The 24308-nt window shown below is 42.4% G+C and overlaps 2 protein-coding genes across 2 annotated transcripts; both read left to right on the top strand.

Annotated features, from left to right (window-relative positions):
- Positions 1 to 4394: 4394 nt before the first annotated feature.
- On the top strand, positions 4395 to 9839 carry LOC119723182. The gene has a single exon (XM_038193740.1). The coding sequence runs from the start codon at positions 4395 to 4397 to the stop codon at positions 9837 to 9839; it is 5445 nt and encodes a 1814-aa protein (XP_038049668.1).
- A 4506-nt stretch (positions 9840 to 14345) lies between these two features.
- LOC119723181 (uncharacterized protein K02A2.6-like) lies at positions 14346 to 18865 on the top strand. The gene is made up of 3 exons (XM_038193739.1): positions 14346 to 14356; positions 15641 to 18218; positions 18497 to 18865. Exons 1-3 carry the CDS (start codon positions 14346 to 14348, stop codon positions 18863 to 18865), a joined length of 2958 nt encoding a protein of 985 aa, XP_038049667.1.
- The last annotated feature ends 5443 nt before the right edge of the window (positions 18866 to 24308 follow it).

Below are 24308 nucleotides of genomic sequence, written 5' to 3'. Positions count from 1 at the left end.
TCCAATGAGGATTAGCGGCCGCGGCCATGACCGCTTCCGGTACGCTTTAGCTTTTGGGGTTAAGCTTTAGCTGGAACAAGTTCTGTATTCATGCACAGTAACATAGGCATTTGGATATTCTGTGGATAGGCCTGTAGTAATCAAGCATGGGAACATCTTTCAGTTGATATACATTTTGACTCCGCATGCTTGAGGGGCTACGTCGTGTTGCCGTAGGTCATCAACAGTATGGAAAAGCTAGACTACTGTAGAGTTTATTCATTATTTTTCCTGGCAAATGGACATTAGTGTGTAGGTGCAATATAACAAAAGAAGTTCCAAATGCGCTCGCAGTGGGTACGTAAAGCCCAGTTTGTTCATGGCAAACGGACATTATAATTTAACATGCCACTTAAGCGCACGTTTATCATGAAGGCATAAAAATGACAATAACTTCCGGAGTAATATTTAAAAAAACCAAAACAACAACACCCCCCCCCAAAAAAAACAGTAGGCCTACATCATAATGTACAGCTAGGCTTTGAGGATCACTGTTTGTTTCATTTTCCAATCTACTTTCTGAGAATCCTGGGCATCTCATAGAACTTGCATGATTCCATAGGTGTCTGTGAAGGGGGAAAGCCAATACACATTGGGAATGTTCGTTTTTGCAGCAAACCTTCAGCATCATGTGTAGGACAATGTTATTCTGTAAGAAACATGTTTAAGGGCGCTATAAACGGGCACTTCGTCCTTAAATCCTAAAAAATATTTTGTTTGGATTGTTTACTTATCCTGTTTCAAACATCTGGGTGAAGGGAAACCATCCTAATGCCCTACCGTAAAAAAAAACAAAAAAAAACAAAAACAACCGTTTAAATACATCGGACACAACGGAGTACGAATGCGTTTTTTCTGTTGTTTTAGAGTCAGTGAGCAATCTATGCACGTCGTTGTGTGCGCGTCTAGTATTACTACGCACGCAACCATGCTCGTGAACATCGGTGACAGTCACCAATGCAAAAGACGTGGTTTCTTACACGTACGCAAAAGGCGAGCCTATTACGGGTGACATCACAACAAATGGTAGAACTTACCCAAAAAGCATGGTCTTGTGGGGGTCGCCAGTGGACCCCGAAAGTCGTTCTCGCACGCATAATACAGGAATAACACAAAATGCACAGTTTGCAACAAGAATAGTGTGTGGATGTTTATATCCTACTTTTCAATAATGTACTTTCCGATTTACATCATTTCATTTAGAGCACGTTCTGTGGCCCAATTGGGCTGTTCCAGGACGTATGCAGTGTCCATGTAATTTTCTTAGCGCCGGGTGTTTTTGTTTGTCCCATTTAGGTTGAACACATGAATGTTGTGACTTTTTTGGTAAACACTTGTTCACGAAACATTGGTACCGGTATAATAAAATGCACTCATCAGTACATACATGTACATTAAATACTACTTACTAGTGCTGCACATATTAACTAAACACTGTTTGAGAGCCTCCCATACTGTAATTCAAAGCAACTGTGTTCAGATCATGTTCGTGGCCAGTTACTATGGTTACTTCGTGGGGCTGTTTCTTGTACATTGTATTTATTTCCAAATTGTCTCAGTGTCACCTTATGACAGGCCACGGAGCTCTATTCTTGTCAAACTGTAGATACGTCACCACATTGTCTTAGGAGAGTCTCAGTCATTTTGCCTTTAGTATTATTCAATCACATTTTAGGATTAATTGAAAGGCGACCTTACACCATAGTTCATAAATGTGTTTTAACTTTGTTTGAATTCTGTACCGCCTGTTTGTGATTACAAACATTTGCTCATGTTTTGTTGAGTTCCCTTAAGAAGTTGTTTTCAGACTAGAACATGATGCCATAAGATGACAATAAATCAATATATTAAAAAAAGAAAAAGAAAATGGAATCACAATGACAAGATAATGAAACAATCAATTCACACAAAAAACAAAAACAACAACAAAACAACATTTAAATAATCCATACATCACAAATGGACAGCTGCTGCTTTGAGTATTTTTCTCTGTTTGCAGGATCACAGGATGCAAAGGTTAACTGGATCAAACGCATCAGAAGTTGGTTCTCTGAAGACAGGAACTCAGTACTGTGGAAGCATGAAGGCAGGCAGGCAGGTATTGGCCAGGTCTGCACCATATTGGATGTATGTATGCTGCAGCATCACTGAGACACGTTGATCAGCTCTTCAACATGAACACTGTTAATAACTCAACAGCCAAAAAGGGCAAAGGGGTGAAATTGATGTGAGACTGTCATTGTATTCTTGTTCTCATACAAACTCTAGCAGGGGTTGAACTCTGAAAGATTGGTAGATACCAGTGTTAACAGACTCGCACGTTTGGCATTCGGATATGTACAATTGCACTGACAGCCCAAAGTTATAGGTAGCTCTTTGTAGGCCAGAATACCACTTGTTATTCTTAACAATTTTGCAACGATTGATATCAGAAACCAAACCAATCATCTCAACCGAGAAGGAGTGTTTCCATTGTAACAATCGTAATTTTTGCTGTCGGTTAAATTATTTGAGTTACCAGTACATGTAAATCCAGTCGGTAAATAGGATAGATGATGTTTCTATAGGCATGTTAGTGACATAGTTGCTGGTTCATTCGTTAGACATAGGCATTTGCCCGTGGTCTCCTCAAATTATGCACATTTGGGATCACAGGCTCCGCTCCCACAGTTGCTGGTGACTGATTATTAACAAAGCGATGCGGTCCAAGATGATATAAGAAATGTATAATTAAATGTACATCACAAGGTATGTGTGTGACATTAGCATCTTTGGATGAGCTATGTACCGGTACCATGGAGCTGCACATGGTATGTATACTTTCTCCACAACACTGGTCATGTCAAATACATGTATACCTCAGTATGTGCATGGGCGTCGCGTACCAAAAATCGACCGATAATGTATCAGTACGGGGAAAAGGTGTACACAAATGTTTGTTTTATGTCCTATATATCCCGCCCCACTTTTTGACCGGGGAAGGGGGTCTGGGCTATTGGATCACCCCACCCCCATTATTTTGTATTTAGAGAAAAAAGGGCAGATTTTGAGGTGTTTTTCAAACTTTCCAACCGCCGAAATGTATTAAATACATGTAGTACTGAGAAAGGGAGAAAAAGCACAAAAAGCTTGAAATGCGCTGATACATCTGTATCATGAACAGCGCCCCCAGTGTCATGTGGTCTCCAGCCCCCCCCCCCCCTCAGTTTTTGATTTTACCATGGAGCTATGGGCTCCGTGCACAAGTGCCCCTTCAACGGCCAGAAACAGAGACTTGGGGGAGGACCTAGACTGGTCCCGGTCCATCCACTGCGTATTTTGAATGATGCAAAGTTATTGGGGGAGGGAATAGTCTGTGAGACCATCGCAAGTTAAATTGAACGTATGCACGCACCGACGTTGCCTGACAATCATGCGAAGACGCTGCGGCTAATAGCCTTGGAACATTCTGGAAGTGGCGTTGAACTTTGCGCGCGAACCAGTACAGTACAGTTCGCACATGCTGTGTCCCGTCCATTGATCTCTGTGACGGATGACAACAAAAAAGGACTCCTTTGATGACGATTTAACTGTTTCCCATGTATTGTACCAATAGCAAAATGTGTGACGTGTTTTGTACACTCAGAAGTTGAATGCGAATGCGGTTCAATCTGCAATTAATATAAAACCAAAAAATACAATGAGTCTCTAAAATTATGTCAAAATGTACCTGCACATACATGAATCAATTACAATATGAACTAAATGAATTAAACTGACTGATTTGATCCCCAAACTCATGAAATTGTGTCTAGCGTGAATTATTTCCTCATTAAAAACTACATGTATGTGTCTTAGTACATCAATGTTTATATTAAAATTAATATCCAAGTCTCCAAAATTAACCTTGGTTGACAGTAATCCATATAAACTGATGTGAGAATCATGTCACGTGCATTTAGTAAACGTGTATAAAACGTGCATCGCTAATTCTACCCAAATTTTATCCCCAAAAGTTGACCCAAAATAACTATATCTAATAACCGTAATTATTACCCCCCTTTATACACAATTATCTCTAACCCTTTATCTAAATCTCTAAACAATTATAAGTACTCACAACATTGGGCGTATCGAATAATGATGCAAAAATCAAAGGAACCTTTTGACGTAATTTTAGAGACTCATTGTATTTTTTGGTTTTATATTAATTGCAGATTGAACCGCATTCGCATTCAACTTCTGAGTGTACAAAACACGTCACACATTTTGCTATTGGTACAATACATGGGAAACAGTTAAATCGTCATCAAAGGAGTCCTTTTTTGTTGTCATCCGTCACATTAAGTTCAATAACAGCGTCATAAATCGACAACATGAGTACTACGTCACCAAGTCATGAAGATGATGTCAAGCCAGAAGATTCGGCCAGTCAGTGCAGCCATACGACAAGCACCTCATCCAGCAGGAGAGCCAGAATGGAGGCCATAGTGAGGAGTGCTGCACTTCAAGCAGAAGTTGAAGCTCTTAAAGAACAACAAGAGCTTGAGCTACAGGAATTGAGGCTCCACCAAAGGAGAACTGAGCTTCAAATGAAAACCAAGCTCAGCTGTGCAGAAGCGGAGGCAAAAGTTTATGCCCAATTCGATGACGAGAAAACAAGCCCAGTTTCTCCATCTCAGTCAACACCAGCTCCCCATGATGAAGACTCCCCATCGCAGCCCGATGCATCACCGCATGATGATGATACAAGCGGTGACACAGTCCCATACCCCATTGAAGATCATCAATCGTCAACGCCGCAAGAAACGCCACCCCCTACCGAAGCCATCAATGAGATGTTGCGACAATCAAAGCAACAGCAGCAGAGCCTCATTGAGACATTGCAGTTACCGAAAGCAGAGCTGATGTGCTACGAAGGAGATCCCCTCAAGTTTTGGGAATTTTGGAGAGCTTTCGAGGTGAATGTAGACAGCACGACAATAAGCAACGCTGCCAAGCTGACAAGACTTCTTCATTACTGCAAGGGGGAAGCACGCAGAGTGATTCAAGCATGCTCTGTGATGGAGTCGACACAAGGTTATGCTCGAGCCAAAACCTTGTTGAAGGAGAGATTTGGAAACAAATATAAAGTTGCTGATGCATGGATGAAGAAAGTCACCCGAGGCCAAACAGTGTCACCCCATGATGGAAAAGCCATCAGAGAAATGGCAGATGAGCTGAAAGTCTGCTACGAAACCCTCCAGGCTATGGGCTACGAAAATGAGATGGCACACCAGAGTTTTCTGAGAGACATTGTTGAGCGCTTGCCCAACTACTTGCGCTATCGATGGGTCCGAAAGGTAAGAGACCTCGAAAGGAAGGAAGATCGAATGCCGAAGGTGAAGGATCTTGTGGCCTACATAGATGATGTAGCAGAAGAGGAGAATAACCCTGTGTATGGTACATCTACTTGGGAGAGAAGCCGTGATGTTCCACAGAAAAGACGCACACAGCCAAGACAGAGAGGGTCCTTTGCAGTGGCATCTGTACCAGAGAGAGTAGTCACCAGAGAGTGTTCTCTATGCAAGGGAGAACACACCCTATTTGGTTGCCAGCAGTTCAAGGCAAAGTCACCACAAGACAGGCTGAGTTATGCCAAGCAAGAGAGATTGTGCTTCAACTGTCTGCGCAGAGGTCACATGACATCAGCGTGCAGGCTGAACAGGACATGTACTGTTTCTGGTTGTGGAAGGAAACATACAAAATTCCTTCACATCCCGCAGACAATGCAGCAGCATGAAGAAGCAGCGTCCCGAGCCAACACATCACTAGATGCCCCGGTACAGAATGGCTACATTGATTCAGCCGCTGAAGCAAGTTGCAGTAACGTCACAGGGGCCGGCAGGACCGTGCTGCCCATTGTCCCTGTTCGAGTGAAAGCTGCCGGCGGCAGTGTCTTCATCCGCACCCATGCATTGTTGGACACTGGTTCGACAAATACATTCTGTACAGAACACTTGGCACGACAGCTTGGAGTTGAAGGGGCCAAACAAAGGCTCAACCTGACAACACTTGACAAGATGGGCAGCTCGATAGACACCACAAGAGTGAGCTTGATTGTGGACTCGGGACCAGCCACAGACCATATAGAGTTGCCAAATGTGTTCACCAAACACAAGATCAACATTCAGAGTACCCACATGGCCAAGATGGAAGAGATAGCTGGACTACCCTACCTGCAGGGTATTGACCTACCGTTTGCAGGCGAGAAGGAAGTTGGACTCCTGATTGGTCAAGATATTCCGAGAGCACTGATGCCTCTCGAAATAAGAAGAGGAAAGGCAAAGGACGGACCCTATGCTGTGCGAACGGCATTGGGATGGTCGCTACATGGCCCAGTGAACAAAGTCGGCACAACAGAGCAGAACACTCATGCTACCTCTACCTTCATTCAAGGAGACATCGGCCTGGAAGAACAGGTTCATAAGTTTTGGAAGCTGGAGGCATCCGATACACTTCATGATGAAAGAGGCATGTCAGTGAACGACCAAAGAGCTCTGAAGATGTGGAAAGGTGGAATAAGCATTGATGGAGGACATTATCAGTTACCAGTGCCATTCAAGCGTCATCCTCCATGCCTGCCAAATAATCGGTGGTTAGCAGAACAGAGGTTGCAGAGTCTTGCAAGAAAGCTTGGCAAAGATGACAGTCTCCGTCGTAAGTACCAAGAAGGCATCGAGGACTTACTTAAGAAGGGGTATGCTGAGGAAGTAGAGAAACAAGAATGTCAGTCTGAAGATCAGGCTATCTGGTATCTTCCTCACCATCCAGTTTTCCACCCCATGAAACCCGACAAACTACGCATTGTCTTCGATTGTGCAGCTAAGAGCGGAGGTGTGTCTCTCAATGATGAAGTTCTGCAAGGGCCAGATCTGACAAATAAACTTACCGGAGTCTTGCTGAGATTCAGACAGGGACCAGTCGCCTTCATGGCAGATGTGGAGGCCATGTTTCATCAAGTTCGAGTACCAGTGGAAGAACGAGATGTGTTGAGGTTCCTATGGTGGCCATCTGGCGACATGACTCAACAACCAAAGGTGTATAGGATGTGTGTGCACCTGTTCGGCGGGACCTGGAGCCCCAGTTGCTGCAATTTTGCACTGCGCCAAACAGCCGATGATAACCAAGACGAGTTCAGTCCTGAAGCTGTAGAAATTGTGAAGCGCAATTTCTATGTTGACGACTGCCTGGTTTCCGTCGAGTCTGAAGAGAAGGCTGTGAATCTATCGGACGAGCTGAGAAATCTGCTGCAAAGAGGCGGATTCAAATTGACCAAGTGGCTGAGTAACAAACCAAGTGTCCTGAAGTCCATCCCTACTGAAGAACAATCCAAGCAGTTGAAGGGTCTTGACCTAAACCTTGATGCTCTACCTGTTGACAGAGCCTTGGGCGTCAGCTGGGATGTTGAAAGAGACTGTTTGGGATACAAGTTGTCACCTAAGGACAAGCCCCTGACGAGACGTGGGCTATTGAGCATTGTGTCATCAATCTATGACCCCCTGGGATATGCCAACCCGTTCATCCTGAGAGCGAGACTGCTACTCCAGGAGCTGACAAGAATGAAGCTGGGATGGGATGATCCAGTGCCAGAAGAGCACCGACAAATATGGCAAGGTTGGTCAGAAGAGCTAGCAGAGATGAAGGAGTTTGAAGTTAACAGATGTGTGAAGCCACATGGCTTTGGCACAGTGACAGAATACCAGTTGCATCATTTTGCAGATGCCTCAGAGAAGGCTTATGGAGCAGTGTCCTACCTTGTCATGAAGAACACCAGCAGTGAGCTACACAGCAGTCTGGTGATGGCCAAGTCTCATCTAGCGCCATTAAAAACAATGACGATACCTCGTCTTGAGCTTGCAGCAGCGACCCTTGCTGCTAAGCTTGATGTTGCAGTGAAGAGAGAGTTAGATGTACGGGAACTGATCTACTCGACATTCTGGACAGATAGCACCATTGTGCTGCAGTACATTCGAAGTACAGATGGGAGGTTTCGCACATTTGCAGCCAACAGGATAGCTACCATACATAATGCATCAGAAGCAAGTCAGTGGCATTATGTAGACACAAAGTCAAACCCTGCTGATGACATATCAAGAGGGATGTCAGCCGGTGAGCTTAAGAAGAGCACAAGGTGGCTACAAGGACCAGAGTTCCTCCTAATGCCACAAGAACACTGGCCGAAGGAACCACAAGTTATGGAACCCCTAAGACAGAGTGATCCGGAGCTTAAGAAAAGCAAGGAGCAAGTGCAGATATTTGCTGTAGATTCCGAAGAGAACAAGGGGACAGACAAACTACTCCAACACTACTCATCGTGGCACAGGCTGAAGAAGGCTGTAGCATGGATCTTGCGAGTGAGAGAGTACTTGCAGAACAAGAATAGACGTGTGCCAAGTGACATGAAGAAGCCACTAACAGTAGATGATCTTGACGAGGCAGAACAAGCAATCATCAGACACGTTCAACGACAAGCCTACACAGATGAATACCAGACACTGCACACAACCGCCAACCCTGTGAAGAAATCCAGTCCTCTCTACAGACTGGACCCAAAAATCAACAGTGAAGGAGTGATGTGCGTTGGAGGGAGATTGAAGAATTCCAAGCTGCAGACACAAGAAAAACATCCTGTCATCCTTCCAAAGAAGAATCACATTGTCAAGCTATTGGTGAGACACTTTCATGCTGTATCAGGTCACTCAGGGAGAGAGCATGTTATGTCATTGATGAGACAGCGGTACTGGGTGATCGGAGGAAGAACCACAGTACGACAGGTGTTGCATGATTGTTTTGTGTGCAAACGCCGATCAGCTTCACCCAGCATTCAGAAGATGGCCAATCTACCTGAAGACAGAGTAACCCCTGAGAAACCGCCATTCAACTACGTCGGAGTAGACTGTTTTGGGCCATTTTTGGTCAAGCAAGGCCGAAGTCAAGTGAAAAGATACGGCTGTATCTTTACCTGTTTGGCGATTAGAGCAGTTCACATCGAAGTTCTGCATTCTATGGAGACCGACTCCTTTCTCAATGCCTTGCAGCGATTCATGGCCAGACGCGGTCAACCAGAACTGATCAGATGCGACAACGGCACCAATTTTGTCGGAGCTGAGCGTGAGCTGAGGGAAGGGATTAAACGATGGAACAAGCAGCAGGTCCACGAGTATCTTCTTCAAAAGGGGATCAGATGGAAATTCAACCCACCGGCAGCATCCCACATGGGAGGACCCTGGGAGAGACAGATCAGAACAGTCAGGAAAATTCTGAACACTGTAATGAAGCAGCAAGTTCTGCATGACGAAAGCCTATCAACCATGATGTGCTTGGTTGAATCAGTGATCAACGGACGCCCACTTACAGTAGTATCTGATGACGCGAGAGATCCAGAACCCTTGACGCCAAACCATCTTCTCCTGTTGCGTCAGAACAGCGCATTGCCAGTCGATGTATTCCAGAAGCAAGACCAGTTCAGCCGTAAAAGGTGGCGACATGTGCAGTATCTTGCGGATGTCTTTTGGCGCAGATGGATACGAGAGTATCTACCCACACTGCAGCAGAGAGGCAAGTGGAACGAGCCAGTACGGAACATTGAGGTCGGAGACATCGTTCTCATTGTTGAGGATCAACCGAGAAACCAGTGGTCCTTGGGGAGAGTCGTCGAGATCTACGCTGGTGAAGACAAGCTGGTCCGATCGGCAAAAATAAAGACAAGGTCAACCACACTCGTCAGGCCCATCCACAAGCTATGTCTGATGGAGTCTGCAGAAGCCAAGGAGAGATGAGGTATCAACCTTTATATTGGAGTGCTTTACACCAGTTTTGGAGTACGGAGTAGGCAAGAGGAGAGTATCAGTGTGTCATTTGTGGAATTTACACATGTAAATGATGTCATGCATTGAAGTATGACAGAGGTGCGAGCCTAGCGCCACCTCTTTTTTGAGCCTTTGAATTGGCCACACTCCACCCTACATGTATCAGGCTGAATCGCACACCTGTGGAGCACCGGAACAAGTCGAGAGAGAAACAGTCATCTCGGACAATCGAACATTTCTGAGTTGGACTGCGCAATCTTCGAGAACATTGCAAGACATATTTTATCCATGATTGACAATGATCAGAGTGCCACTTTAAGTTTGTCAAATCAAGTGATTTTCAGATTTATGCAAGTTGCATTGAAATGTTGCTTAATTGTGTTATAATTGTTGTTATTACTGCATATGATTACTGCCCAAATTGGATCTCATCTTGAAATTCTACTGATTGTGGTAAAACATTTTCAAGACACCGTAGGTATGTGATTTGTATTGCATGTGACAATGTTGCCAATCTCTGTTTGGATTTGATTACGCATGGTATGTTTGAATTCCTTGTGAAATTTGCTACTGCTCAAGAGAAAGTTACAGTGGAATTCTGAGTAGATGAAGCACAATATGCATGTATTTCTATTAGATCTGGAGTCAAGTTGTAAAACAAGCAGTTTTTTCTTTTGCAGTTGATTTCCCCAAGATGGATCAGTTAATGTTCAGCGTATTATAGCCACATGTTAAAATGTTCATGTTTGTTATTACTAAAGTAGCAGTTTTAGAAACTAGTTCATAGTTCAAGTTAAAGGAGCAACATAGTTCAGTGTAATTTTAGTAAATGATCATAATTTAGTATTCTCATTTAAGGGGCCGGGATGTTGCGGGTAGGAAAGTTTTCCAGTTCGTTCGTGACGTCATAGGCGTAGAATTTTCTTCGTCAACAGAGGGCGCTCTCAGCGCGCCAGCATTGTCACATTTTTGTTACGTTTGTAGAAATTCGTCATCAAAGGAGTCCTTTTTTGTTGTCATCCGTCACAATCTCTATACGGAGATCAATGGTCCAGTGCGTCCATGCATGGTGCTCTCAAAAGTGGTAAAACGCGCCCTCTTGGGTTGGAGCACGTAGCCCATACGGAGGCCACTAGCTTAGGCCCACTTGGAAGTAGAGCGTCTCCAAACCAGAGCAACTCCCTCCCAAATTCACCAAAAAAATATTCTTAATGATAAACTTTCCCGAGTGGGGACTTATCATAGCAAAGACATTTATTAGACTTTAATTAATTTGCAATATTTCCACCTTTTCCAACTGATATACTGATACATTATCGGTTGATTTTTGATACATTATCGGTTGATACAGTATCCGTTCCGTGGTGATACATTATCGGATACAGTTATTTTGTAGTTACATTATCCGTGGACATGTGATACATTATTGGATACAAATTTTACTACACTATCAGTCAATTTTTGCTACATTATCGATTAGTGATATAATATCGGTCAATTTGTGATACATTATCGGTTGGTGATACATTATCCGTTGGTTACTACATTATCAGTTGTAACACAGGGTAACAGGTGCAATATGGCTGACATAAGTTGGAGCACTTCTCATCATCTTTCTGTGCCGGTTGTAACTCTTGAGATATTTATGAAGTAATATTGACTTTTAAAATTCAAAATACTTGTATCTTGTCCTGATGGAGGACACCAAGTTGCTGTATGGCGGCATAGAGCTGTATACTCCTGCCCAGGGAGCTGAGATATGGACCCAATGAGCAAGGGTAATAATGATGTAGCGCTCAGATATGTGTGCTTTATGTGTGCTTCCTGTGACACGAAGAGTTTCATTAGCACGTGATTTTCATTAAAGAATCAAGTTTTGTGAATAGTTGGATTGCTGTTTTGTGGTGGCTTTTCTTCTTCCTGTTGGGGCGTGCTTTGCACGTGTGGCGTTTTAACAGGATTCGAAGACAGCCATCTCCTAATACGTACATGATTGGACATGTATCATTATTGTTGTGGTTATTGTCACCAGTTGATATTGTTACGGATATTGATGTGTGTTATAATACACTGTGATGTGAACTTTGTAAGGGGTCAGCCACTCTCTCTTAGGTACCCATGGGGTTTGGGTGTGCTGTATCTTCCATAGCACAACCATGGCTGTCCCCAAAATGTTGACCAGATAATTTGGTTCTGACATGATTACTCCTGGGCCTGGGTGCCCATGCATTCATTAATAATTGGCCTGGGTGCCAAATGGTAATTGATGTTCATGTACATTGGACCTGGGTGTCCATTGATTAATGTGGTTGATATGCTTGGGCCTGGTAGCCCATGGGTGCATACCTGCAAATAAACTCCCATAGACACTAGTGCTAAATGCCCATACTTCAAAATTCTTTTAAAAATACTCAAAACTCTCACAGGTATTCAAGCTGCACAGAAAAATGATGATCAATGTGTCATCTTTCATTTTCTTTTCAATTTATGGTGGGTTGACCATTGACTTTTCGAGATATTTTCACGCAAAGAAGACGACCCCTATTTTCCCCAAAGCGGAAAAGTAGCCATCTTGAAAAACGATCCCTCCACAACATGGCAAAATAGCGCCACTTTCGAGCCCAATAGCATCCAAAATGCTCAGAATTGGAAGCCCCAAGTCCGGGCCAGAGGTTCACTACCATATCTCTTCAATTCCCCAATTTTACGGCGCTCAGAACTCTCTAATATAGAATATTTTGAGGGTATAACTTTTATTCATGAGCTTGGCGGATCGATTTACCGGTGTGCACCCCCATTGGACCTGTGTGTCCATTGATTGTGTGGTTGATATGCTTGGGCCTGGTAGCCCATATATATTATTCCTGAGGCCAGCTTGCCGGTATCTGGCAAATAGGTTTCAATAAATTGCTTGAAGCTGTGGCAAGACACACAAATAATTATGTTTTGGGTTTCATTTATTAGTGAGTCCGAGTATAAATGTATTATATTGGATATAAATTGAATTCAAACCAACATTTATCATAAATCAACAATATACATACTGGAACAACGTTAGGTATAGGGTGAAGCATAGCTTTTGTACCCCAACCTGTGGACAAATACCTACTATTACCATACAAGTTACGAATAGGGACAAAAACGCAGGGACAAAACAGAAACATAACAAACAGGAGTAAAATAATTATTCATCAGACGTTATAAGAGTTAAGCAATTGAGTTACTCAGCCTGTTCCAAAGGTCAATGCCCCTGTGGACAAGGCCGTTTTTCAACATTGAAGTTCTACTGGAATAAACGTAAAGGTTTTGCTTTGAAATGCTTCTAGTATTATATGAATGAATATTCAAGGTGAAAGTAAAAAATTGCTGAAACAACATGGGAGCAAGCTATTTGAATATTTATACATGAATTTACCCAAATTTAGGTAATAAAGGTCATTAAATTGTAAAATCTTGAGGGCAGCAAATAAGGGAGTAGTGTGTTCACGATAACTAACATTACATATAATACGAATCGCTCTTTTTTTGTAAAATTAGTAGTTTTTCACATTAGGAAGAACAACCGCCCCACGTGAGAATTGAGTAATTAATGTGGAGCTGAGTAAATTCAAATGAAAGCTTTAAATTATGAACATAGAATAAAAACCAGTGAATAGAGGGGCTTTAAAAATGATAAACCCAACCCATTATCATCCTTATTTTATTCTCATTATCAACTAAGAAAACGTCAAGAAATCATCTCCGTCCTGGTAAAACTTGACAAAGTTGACTGTGACGGAGATGACAAAATTAAAAATCGAACTCGTATAGCGCCATCTACAGTTTGTTTGAAGCATGAATACCACATGTGCTTGGAAGTTTACACAATTCTGATCGTACTCATGAATACTTTTTTAGAATAAAAATATCAATAAGGGCATGTTTTAAAGCGTTCGGAGTTGACGTCGAATAAAGTTACGCACAGGCAATTTAGCTACAAGTCATGATTTTTATGGGTTTGTATTTACGATACATGGAGAAAATTTGAACACAATGCACTGTCGTATCTCATGCATGTACAAAGACCGAAGTCGTGTTTCTATTGGGTTTTTGAGGGCACTGAAGAGGTTTGTGATGGTATCTGACCGAAATCCTCGGGACAAACATTTTCCGGCAAAAACGACAACATTTCAGGCTTAATTGGTTTAGAATGTCATATTTTGAAGGATTGAATAGAATTAAGTGATAAAACCTTTCATTTAGGGGTATTTTAATGAAAAAAATTCCCTCCACCAAATAAATATAACGATCAGAATTTTAAAAAATCTTTACATTTTTTGGGGACATGGGTTTTCGAGGATCGACATTAAATATAGGAAAATAAAGAACAATACAAACTTATTCACTAGCTTTTTATGATCATTTATTATCATAATTATGTTTATTAACATAAATCCACAAAAATTCATATCATAAATTTACGCATTTTCCGTCTACATGGCGTCAAAGTATCAGGACATGAAAGTAGACACTTAACGGAGAATGACCCGCATACAATCTACTCTTACTAATACAACTCCATCAGCTCCACCTAAGCATGTGTTTGTATTTACGAGAGTTGACGGTGCACATTGGTTAATAATACTGTAACGGTCCGCCGACCCTTCGTCCCTGCCTCCAGCCAGGAGATGCCGCCGGACGGACGCTGACAGGATTAGGCTTTCCCGATGAGCGGTTACTGGGAAACCCGGGATCTTACTTCGTTTGGAGGAAGTATACCCCCAGGCATTGCAGTGGACCAGAGATACTCGCACTCAATCACTCTCACCCTATTAGGCCCAATAACTCACAGGAGACAATGATTAAGTACGTCACAGTCCTCTTTATATAACGTAACAATGGTGTTTTATTGTGTGCGCCTTGACAGGCGACTCCTATATAGGCGTCTATCGCTAACTCTAATGTGGACACAATGTTGGCCGCTTATTCTAACTCTTCCTGGCCAGTTAACTCACCAACTAGTGATGTAAAGGCAGCCCGTCCGGTGGGTCCCACTTCTGGATTAACTCGCTAGCGGATAATCAATCACAGTGCCGTCAGACCTGCATGAAACTGACTGACGACTCACCCAAAAACTAACTTGTGTCATGCGCTCCTGCTTGCGACTCCACACTTTTATATCCGCGGGCAGCGCGTGTGCATAGACAGTAGCAGCGCGGAGACCACCGACACGGGCACCAGTACCCTAGACTGGCACTATGTCCAATGTTTCGTTACAATACTATAGCGTGAATACAAAAAATATCCCGAGTGTCAATCAGCATGTGCATTTTTTTTTATTGTTCTTCTGCAGTTCGAATAGATGTACAAGCAAGAACACTTGGAAAAACAGAACCATGCACACAATCACTTGTTCATGCAAGGAGCGGATTGGGTGTAAATTCTTTCAAGTGTCTAGTTTCTTTGTTGTAGTCATATTGATGTTTGAATAGCTCATTCATTTTTTGGGGGGTACTTCATAGGGTCCTTGTAGTATCCAAACACATACACGTTTAATATAGAATAAGTGTTAAGCCACATGTCATTTCCAGGCCACCATACAAATGTACAGGTTTGACCTTTGTACCCTGTGTACAGTATTCGGGCATTGCATGTGTAGTTCCAATAAAGCAGCATACAGATTAGTCCAAACAATCTGTCTCAATCCTCCGATTCTACACTGGCGACGAGGATAAAAGGTCACCAATCCTAACATTAGGATCCTGGACAGCAACTGTGAGTTAAATCTGCAGCAAACGACCGAGGCAGTACAAACCAGTTGCAAACGTTGAGGATAGCTCAAGCGAGGATGAATACCTATTCGGCATCCACAAGGCAAGCTCAAACAAGCAGCCGAGAGTTGATGTTCAAATCTGCGGTTCTCGCATCAACGCCTTAATCGACACTGGAGCCTCTGTCGACGTCATGAGTCAGCGCACGTTCGACACACTAAAAATCACACCGCCCCTCACAAAGCCAATACACACTCGCGTATACGCGTACAACAGTGACAAGCCTCTACAGATCACTGGAACATTCGAAGCACTGGTGACGCACAAAGAAAACATATCATCAGCCACTTTCTTTGTCGTTGCTGGTAACTGTGACACTCTGCTGAGTTTCAACACAGCGTTGGCCCTCAAAATCGTCCACATTTCGTACGCAGTACAACATGATGGCGATATCCTGTCGAAATATGCAGACCGCTTCGAGGGAATCGGCAAACTAAAGGACACTAAATGCAAGCTCCATATCGACGAAACTGTAAGATTAGTTACCCAACCACATCGTCGAATTCCATTCCACGTGCGCAAACAAACAGAAAAGGAGCTACAGCGTCTCCTCGATCCCGACATCATTGAACGCGTTGGTGACGAGCCAACCCCATGGGTCTCATCGAGTCAAGTTGTCCCGAAACCCAAGAGTCCTGATCAGATCCGCATTTGTGTGGACATGCGTGCGGCAAACAAGGCAGTCCAACGCAAACGCCATATAACGCCTACAATCGACGACATCATCTCAAAAGTCAATGGAGCCAAAGTCTTCTCAAAGCTAGACTTGAATGCAGGATACCACCAAATTGAGCTCGCTGAGGAATCGAGATACATAACAGTGTTCTCCACATACATCGGACTATTCCGGTACAAGAGACTTAATTTTGGAGTCACCTCAGCCGCAGAGGTTTTTCAGAACCTCATCCAATCATCACTGCACGGTCTTGATGGTGTCATAAACATTAGTGATGACATACTCATCTTCGCACGCTCACAAGACGAGATGAACACCCGGCTCGATGCATGCCTACAAAGGTTGAGAGATCGCAACCTCACACTAAACAAAGCCAAGTGTGAATTCAATCGCGACAGCATTGCTTTCTTCGGACACATATTCAGTGCAGAAGGCATATCACCAGACCCCCAGAAGGTCAAAGCAATCCTCAATGCTTCTGATCCTCAAACCGTGAGTGAGGTACGCAGCTTACTTGGTCTCGCAACATATTGCAGCAGATTCATTCCTGATCTCGCAACAATATCTGCTCCCCTTTGCGATCTCACACGCGAATCAACCAATTGGAAGTGGACCAAAAAGCACCACAACGCGATACGCGAAATCAAGCAACGCCTTGCAACCAGCTGCTCTACATCCTACTATGACCCCGACAAAGCAACACAGCTAATCGTCGACGCAAGCCCTGTCGGTCTAGGGGCCATTCTCGCACAGACTGACAAAGATGGAAATCAATCCATTGTCGGCCTGGCAAGCAGGTCACTCACACCGGTCGAGCAACGATATTCGCAGATCGAAAGCGAAGCACTCTCAGTCACATGGGGAACTTTGCACTATCATCTCTACCTATATGGTAATAACTTTGAGGTTGTCACAGACCACAAACCGCTTGTGACACTCTTCAACAACCCCAATAGCAAGCCGCCCATGAGAATTGAACGTTGGATCCTGAAACTGCAAGAATACAGGTTCCAAGTAGCATATCAGCCTGGTAAGCTGAACCCGGCTGACTACCTCTCCAGGCATCCGCTTCCAACGACCAAGCCAGCAAGCCACAAAGAAAAAATGGCAGAACAGCACGTCAGCTTCGTAACCAGCAATGCAGTCCCAAAGACTCTCACACTGAGTGAACTGAAAAGTGCAACCGAAACTGATCACGCACTACAACTCTGCATCGAAGCCCTGAGAACGAACAACTGGAAAGCATTCATGAAGCAGGCAGTGGATCCTGACACCAAAAGCACACTGCAAAGCATGTACAAAATACGCGACGAACTGACAGTTATCCTGACAAATGACCTGATCCTGCGGCGAAACTGCATCGTCATCCCCGCTTCAGCCCAAGATCATGTCATCGAACTTGCTCACGAAGGACATCAGGGCATTGTAAAAACTAAACAATTGCTCAGGGAAAAAGTATGGTTCCCTGGCATTGACAGGCTGGTTGAACGCAAAATCAGCCAGTGCATTCCCTGCCAAGCAACATCGTCCAGCACACTACGCGAGCCACTGCAAATGTCTACCTTGCCAGCTGGACCATGGCTTGAAGTCAGTGTGGATTTCGCTGACTTACCTTCAGGCAAACACCTTCTTGTTGTAACAGACGATTATAGCCGCTATCCTGTGGTCGAAATTGTAACTTCGACTTCCGTCAAGGCTGTCATTCCGAAACTGGACGCCATATTTTCGCAATTTGGCATTCCACAAATCATCCGGTCCGACAACGGCCCACCGTTTAACAGTGGAGACTTCAAGAAATTTGCAGCATATCTCGGGTTCAAGCATCGCCGCATAACACCCTTGTGGCCACGAGCAAACGCTGAGGTAGAGCGTTTCATGCGAACTTTGAAAAAAATATACCGCATCGCACATGCTGAGCAGAAAGCGTGGAAACAAGAACTCCACAAATTTCTACGCAATTACTGCGCCACACCACACTCAACTACAGGCTCTCCACCCGCCGAGCTCCTGTTCGGACGCCCCTTTTCTCACACGCATCCCTCAGACAGACATCACAACAGACAACGCTGACCGCGAAATTCGCGAACGCGACAAGCGCAAGAAATTCAACATGAAAAAGAACCCTGAAAAACACATGACAGAGACACAAGCCAATCACTCGCGGTGATCCAGTTTTGGTGAAGCGTGATGGCTTCATCAGAAAGCAGCAAACCCCGTATGACACGAATCCATACCGCGTCGTTGACGTCAAAGGTCCCATGATAACAGCCGAACGCGAAGGACATCGAGTCACACAAAACTCTTCGTTCTTCAAAACACTCCCACACAGCATCGCTACAGACAGTGAGTCTTTTGAGCCAACAGACATCGTCCAAGAGACAGCACCTGATGAACCAACCAAGAACAATGGCACAAGCGAGTCACCAGAGACACAAACAAACACAGAACAACGCTACCCGACTCGCACTCGGAAATCGCCTGAGTACCTCAAGGACTATGTGCCATCCTAGGCATCATAGGCACACAGACCAAAGACTCTTGCCAAAGGAAACTGGACATTGAACTGTAGACAACAGACTTGTTTGCTTAAAATCAAGCACGCTTTATTAGCTGTTTCGGTGACACACCGAAACAGCTCTTGTTTTCGTTAAGATTTTTTTTTTTCTTTTTTTTAGCTGTTTCGGTGACACACCGAAACAGCTCTTGTTTTCGTTAAGATTTTTTTTTTTCTTTTTTCTTCTTTTTTTTTTGGCTTTTCCGCAAAGTTGCGGAAAAGCCTTTGTTTTTGTTCTCATTTTTTTTTTTTTTTTGGCTTCTTCTTTTTGTCGCCTAAATCCCATAGACTTTGTGCACGTTTTTTCTCAACGCCACTTTTGGCATTAATCTTTGTCATACATCATTCAAAGTTAGCATAAGCATAGTCCCTATAGCAAAGATGTGTCCCGAAGATTGACGTCATGGTGACGTCATCGACTAATTTATTATAGATTTTTGAATATTTAATTTTTCCCATAGACTTTGTACACAGAAATTAAAAAAAAATTGTCGATTTGCAAAGGGCATTTTTGACTCTTTGCCAGTAATTCATTTACACCAATCTTTGTCTAAGCAAAGACCCTAATTTAAACAACATTGTGTAATGATGACGTCATGATGACGTCATCAGGTGTGTATTTATAGGCAATTAAATTGTGACACTTTTAATATTCAAAAATGCATAAGAAATCAACCGTACACGTCCGCAGCATTTTGTTGCCGGCAAGTGGTAGAATAGGTTGAGGTCTTTATTTCATTCAGTGTGCGTGAAATCACGTGACCCTTGCTTCCGGTCGAAAAAGGCCCAAACCGGAAGTGGCTTATCATTTGAAAGTGGTAATAGATATAAACTTGCTTTTAACGGTGTTAGTCTCTTGGCCAATAGTATTCTTCAAATCAACTACCGATGACGTCATGCAATCTTCGAGCGCCCTCTAGCGACGGGTTGAAAATTAGCAAAAATGTATTTTGAATAGATGTCTGTGGCGAAGTTTGTCGTAATCGCCTAAATATTGGTGTATATGATGACCTTGACCCACTTAAGACGTGTGCGAAGTTTTAGGCAAATGACGTTATCAGACCGGAAGTTACAATAAAAATACCCTTTATTATTTGAAAATTCCTGAAAAATCAACCATGGCAGTTTTTATATTTGTTTTTACTTTAATTGTCGATTGAAGGGTAGGTCTAAAACATTTCAAAGTTTCGAGGCGATAAGCAAACTCGAACGTACCCTGCGCACGCTTAAAACTTCACGTTGACAATACCTCTGCTTCAAAACATGCACAGGACAGAACGTCCACAATGTACATGTACATGTACATGCACGTACGTTGTACATAGGCACGTACATCGTATGTCAGTCAGCTTGCAGCGCACGTGTTGCTGAGGTCAAATCCTGTCCACAGTGACCGTTTTAGCCGATTTTCGGCTAACTTTGACAGATTTTATGTTCATGCATGCGCATAGACAGGGACGTATTATAGCACTCTTGGCATTAATCTTTTTCAGATATCATTGAAAGTTGGCATAAGCATAGTCCCTATAGCCAAGACGTGTCCCGAAGAGTGACGTCATCAAGTGATTTATTATGGATTTATGAATAATTAATTTTTCTCATAGACTTTGTACACAGCTTTCTCCACAAGTCTTTCCCTATACAACACTGATATATCTTACTGAGTAGTTCTGAACTTCGGCTGAGAATTACTATGAGAAGGAAAAAGAAATCGTATTTTTTTACGCCTTTCATTTGATTGAAAATATTCCCAAGAGTTAGAATAGCAAGTAATATTTTATAAAAATGTTTCAGTTTAAAGGAAAATCACGCATTTAAAGGTGCAGTTTTTCTGCTGTGGGATTTTTAACCTATTGACTTTGTACACGTTTTCAAGCCACCATTTTCATATTTTGGCGATCTGGAATCGTCATCAAAGTTACAGCCAAGAAAGACCCTCATACAAAAACTATGCCAAGACTATGACTCACGATGACGTCATCACCTAATTCTTTATTGATTTTTGAAAATTTACGTACATATTGTGAAGTCTTATATCTACAGAAATGTAAGTCCGATTGGGTTGAAACTTGGTATGTGGCTATATCAGGATGTGTTATAGATTAAAAATGAGGTGACGTCATGATGACGTCATCCTGAGATTTTATATGAATATTTATTTGTTTGGACCTTTTAGCCTCCCTTTTAGTCTCTCGAACGCAACATGCAAAATGCAAAATTCTTTTTTGCATTTGGTCTGTTATGTAATAGCTATTTGCACAAAACTTGAAAAAAATGTGTTACGTCATCATGACGTCATCAAAATGCGATTTTGCAAAACTCATATAAGGAAAGGTCCAATTGTCATGAAACTTGGTGGGTAGGTAGTTAATCATATTAGTATAAGTTCGAAGTGACGTCACGATGACGTCATCAACAAATTTAAAAATATTTGTCGATTTTCAAAGTGCGTTTTCGACTCTTTGCCAGTAATTTATTTAGATCACTCTTTGTCCAAGCAAAGACCTTGTGCACACGCACATACATCGTATTGCCGAGGTCAAATCCTGTCCACAATGACCGTTTTAGCCGATTTTTGGCTAACTTTGACAGATTTTATGTTCATGCATATTCAGGGAATATTATTGATTAAAAAAAATCATAATGCGGAAAAGCCCTATGTTCTGTTGCAAACAGACATAGACCTCTAGTTTTTTCTTCTCCTTTTTCAGACTTTTTCTCCATAGGTTTAACACACGTTTCTTCTACCAATCCACTTTGCCACTTTTTTAAATCCGATTGATTTCAGACTTGGTACATACTTAGACCACCACCCACAGATGGTCCTAGAAGAAATTTGTGATTGTGACGTCATTAGGTGTCAGGTTACGTCACATTAAAGATGCATTTTTCCCCATATGTTTTGTACACGTTTTAAAACACTCCAGTTTGGCATCTTCGTAAATCCGATCGACTTTAAACTTAATTCATACTTAGACCACCACCCACAGATGGTCCTAGATGAAATTCGTGATCGTGACGTCATCAAGAGTCAGGTTACGTCACATTAAAGATGCATTTTTCCCCATAGGGTTTGTACATGTTTTAAAACGCTCCATTTCGGCACTTTCGTAAATGTGATCGACTTTATACTTGGTACACACTTAGACCATCACCCACAAATGGTCCTTGAAGATATTTGTGATCGTGACGTCATCAGGTGTCACGTTACTTTACATTAAAGATGCACATTTTCCCCATAGGTTTTGTACACGTTTTAAAACGCTCCACTTCGGCACTTTCGTAAATTTGATCGACTTTATACTTGGTACACACTGAGATTACTACACATAGATGGTCGTAAAAGAAATTCGTCATCGTGGCGTCATGAGGTGTCAGGTTACATCACATTAAAGATGCATTTTTCCCCATAGGGTTTGTACATGTTTTTAAACACTCCATTTCGGCACTTTCGTAAATCCGATCAACCTTACACTTGGTACACACTTAGGCCATCACCCACAAGTGGTCCTTGAAGAAATTCGTGATCGTGACGTCATCAGGTGTCACGTTACTTTACATTAAAGATGCACATTTTCCCCATAGGTTTTGTACACGTTTTAAAACGCTCCACTTTGTCACTTTCGTAAATGTGATCGACTATATACTTGGTACACACTTAGACCACTACCCATAGATGGTCCTAGAACAAATTCGTCATCGTGGCGTCATGAGGTGTCAGGTTACAACTGGAACAAAAATTTGGAAAAGCCCCATCCTCTGTTAACAGACACATATGTGAAAATTGAAGTGATATAGTTTAAAGATTTGTTTTATCTTTTCAGAATATCTAACAAACACAACATGCTCAATAAAAAAAAATTAGGAACAGGTTTGGCAGATAAACTGGAACAAAAATTTGGAAAAGCCCCATCCTCTGTTAACAGACACATATGTCTCGTTTTTTCCTCTTCTTTCAACTTGAAGCTGCCCGTCGTCATAGTCAGTACTGTTCGCATCATCAGCCTGCTGTTGATACTTGTCTTGCTGGCATCAGGATAGAATCGGAGGATTGAGACAGATTGTTTGGATTAATCTGTATGCTGCTTTATTGGAACTACACATGCAATGCCCGAATACTGTACACAGGGTACAAAGGTCAAACCTGTACATTTGTATGGTGGCCTGGAAATGACATGTGGCTTAACACTTATTCTATATTAAACGTGTGTGGATACTACATCCCTCCCAACCTTATATTCTGTTTTTCAGGAGTTTTAGATTAAAATGTACTTGTGCATCATGTGAACCTTTTTGAGTCCAATGGCTATTTAAGAATAGGTTTTTTTGAAAACTTTGGCCAGAACAATGATTGAATTAAAGATTAACAAATTAGTTACTTTTAACTAGAACAATCATGTAAACATGCAGTTATCTCACATCTGCAATATTTGCCCCCTTTTCTCTTTCTTTTTGAATTAAAGAGATTAACTGTTACAGAGCAAATAACAAAAGGATACGAAAACTAGAAATGTGTTTGTGGACAAACACAAGCTGTTTCGGATATTTGAAATACTCTCTGCACGTGATGAAAACTTGATGAAGTCACTACGAATGTCATCTGCCAAGTGAAAAGTCAATCAGACATACAGTGCCAAAGTATGATTTGAAGAAAAACGTGTACAAACCCTATGGGGAAAAATGCATCTTTAATGTGAAGTAACCTTACACCTGATGATGTCACAATCACGAATTTCTTCTAGGACCATCTGTAGGTGGTAGTCTAAGTGTGTACCAAGTCTAACGTCGATCGGATTTACGAAAGTGCCAAAGTGGAGTGTTTTATAACGTGTACAAACCCTATGGGGAAAAATGCATCTTTAATGTGACGTAACCCAACACCTGATGACGTCACGATCACAAATTTCTTCTAGGACCATCTGTGGGTGGTAGTCTAAGTGTGTACCAAGTCTGACGTCGATCGGATTTACAAAAGTGCCAAAGTGGAGGGTTTTATAACGTGTACAAACCCTATGGGGAAGTGGCTAGCTTCTGTTGCGCCCACATCCGATGAGAACTTCCAATGACGCCTGAGCACCGGGATCCCGAGCAACAGAAAAGTCTGATGTCAAGGGCGGTCCCTCAGAGCGAGATAATACGAAGGCCGCCGCACAGTGGGCCAGAATGAGATCAAAGTTCGCCAAAATAGTGATTCGGGGTATGTGACCGTTCAACTTTAAACAATGTTTTCTTGAAAGATTAGACCCCCACGAACACTTTTTGGAAATATTTCTCTTTGGAAAATTTAAAAAGTATTTTTCCTCATTTTTTGAACACAAACAAGTTCTTAAATTTGGCTAAAAAGTGAGAAGTGGGTACATCTTCCTAAAAATTTGTTAATCTACTTTCCACAAGTTATA

The sequence above is a fragment of the Patiria miniata genome, unplaced genomic scaffold (genome assembly GCF_015706575.1).
Source record: "Patiria miniata isolate m_02_andy unplaced genomic scaffold, ASM1570657v1 HiC_scaffold_16, whole genome shotgun sequence".
Lineage (NCBI taxonomy): Eukaryota > Metazoa > Echinodermata > Asteroidea > Valvatida > Asterinidae > Patiria > Patiria miniata.
Note: the sequence above shows the minus strand (reverse complement) of the source record. Positions and strands in the feature narration are given on the sequence as shown.

Bases quoted from the DNA above. Each gene is read 5' to 3' on its own strand.
- LOC119723181 (XM_038193739.1), top strand. The intron at 18,219-18,496 runs GTAGAGCGTTTC...AACACATGACAG, and splicing joins GGCCACGAGCAAACGCTGAG to AGACACAAGCCAATCACTCG.
- LOC119723182 (XM_038193740.1), top strand. From the start codon at position 4,395: ATGAGTACTACGTCACCAAGTCATGAAGATGATGTCAAGCCAGAAGAT.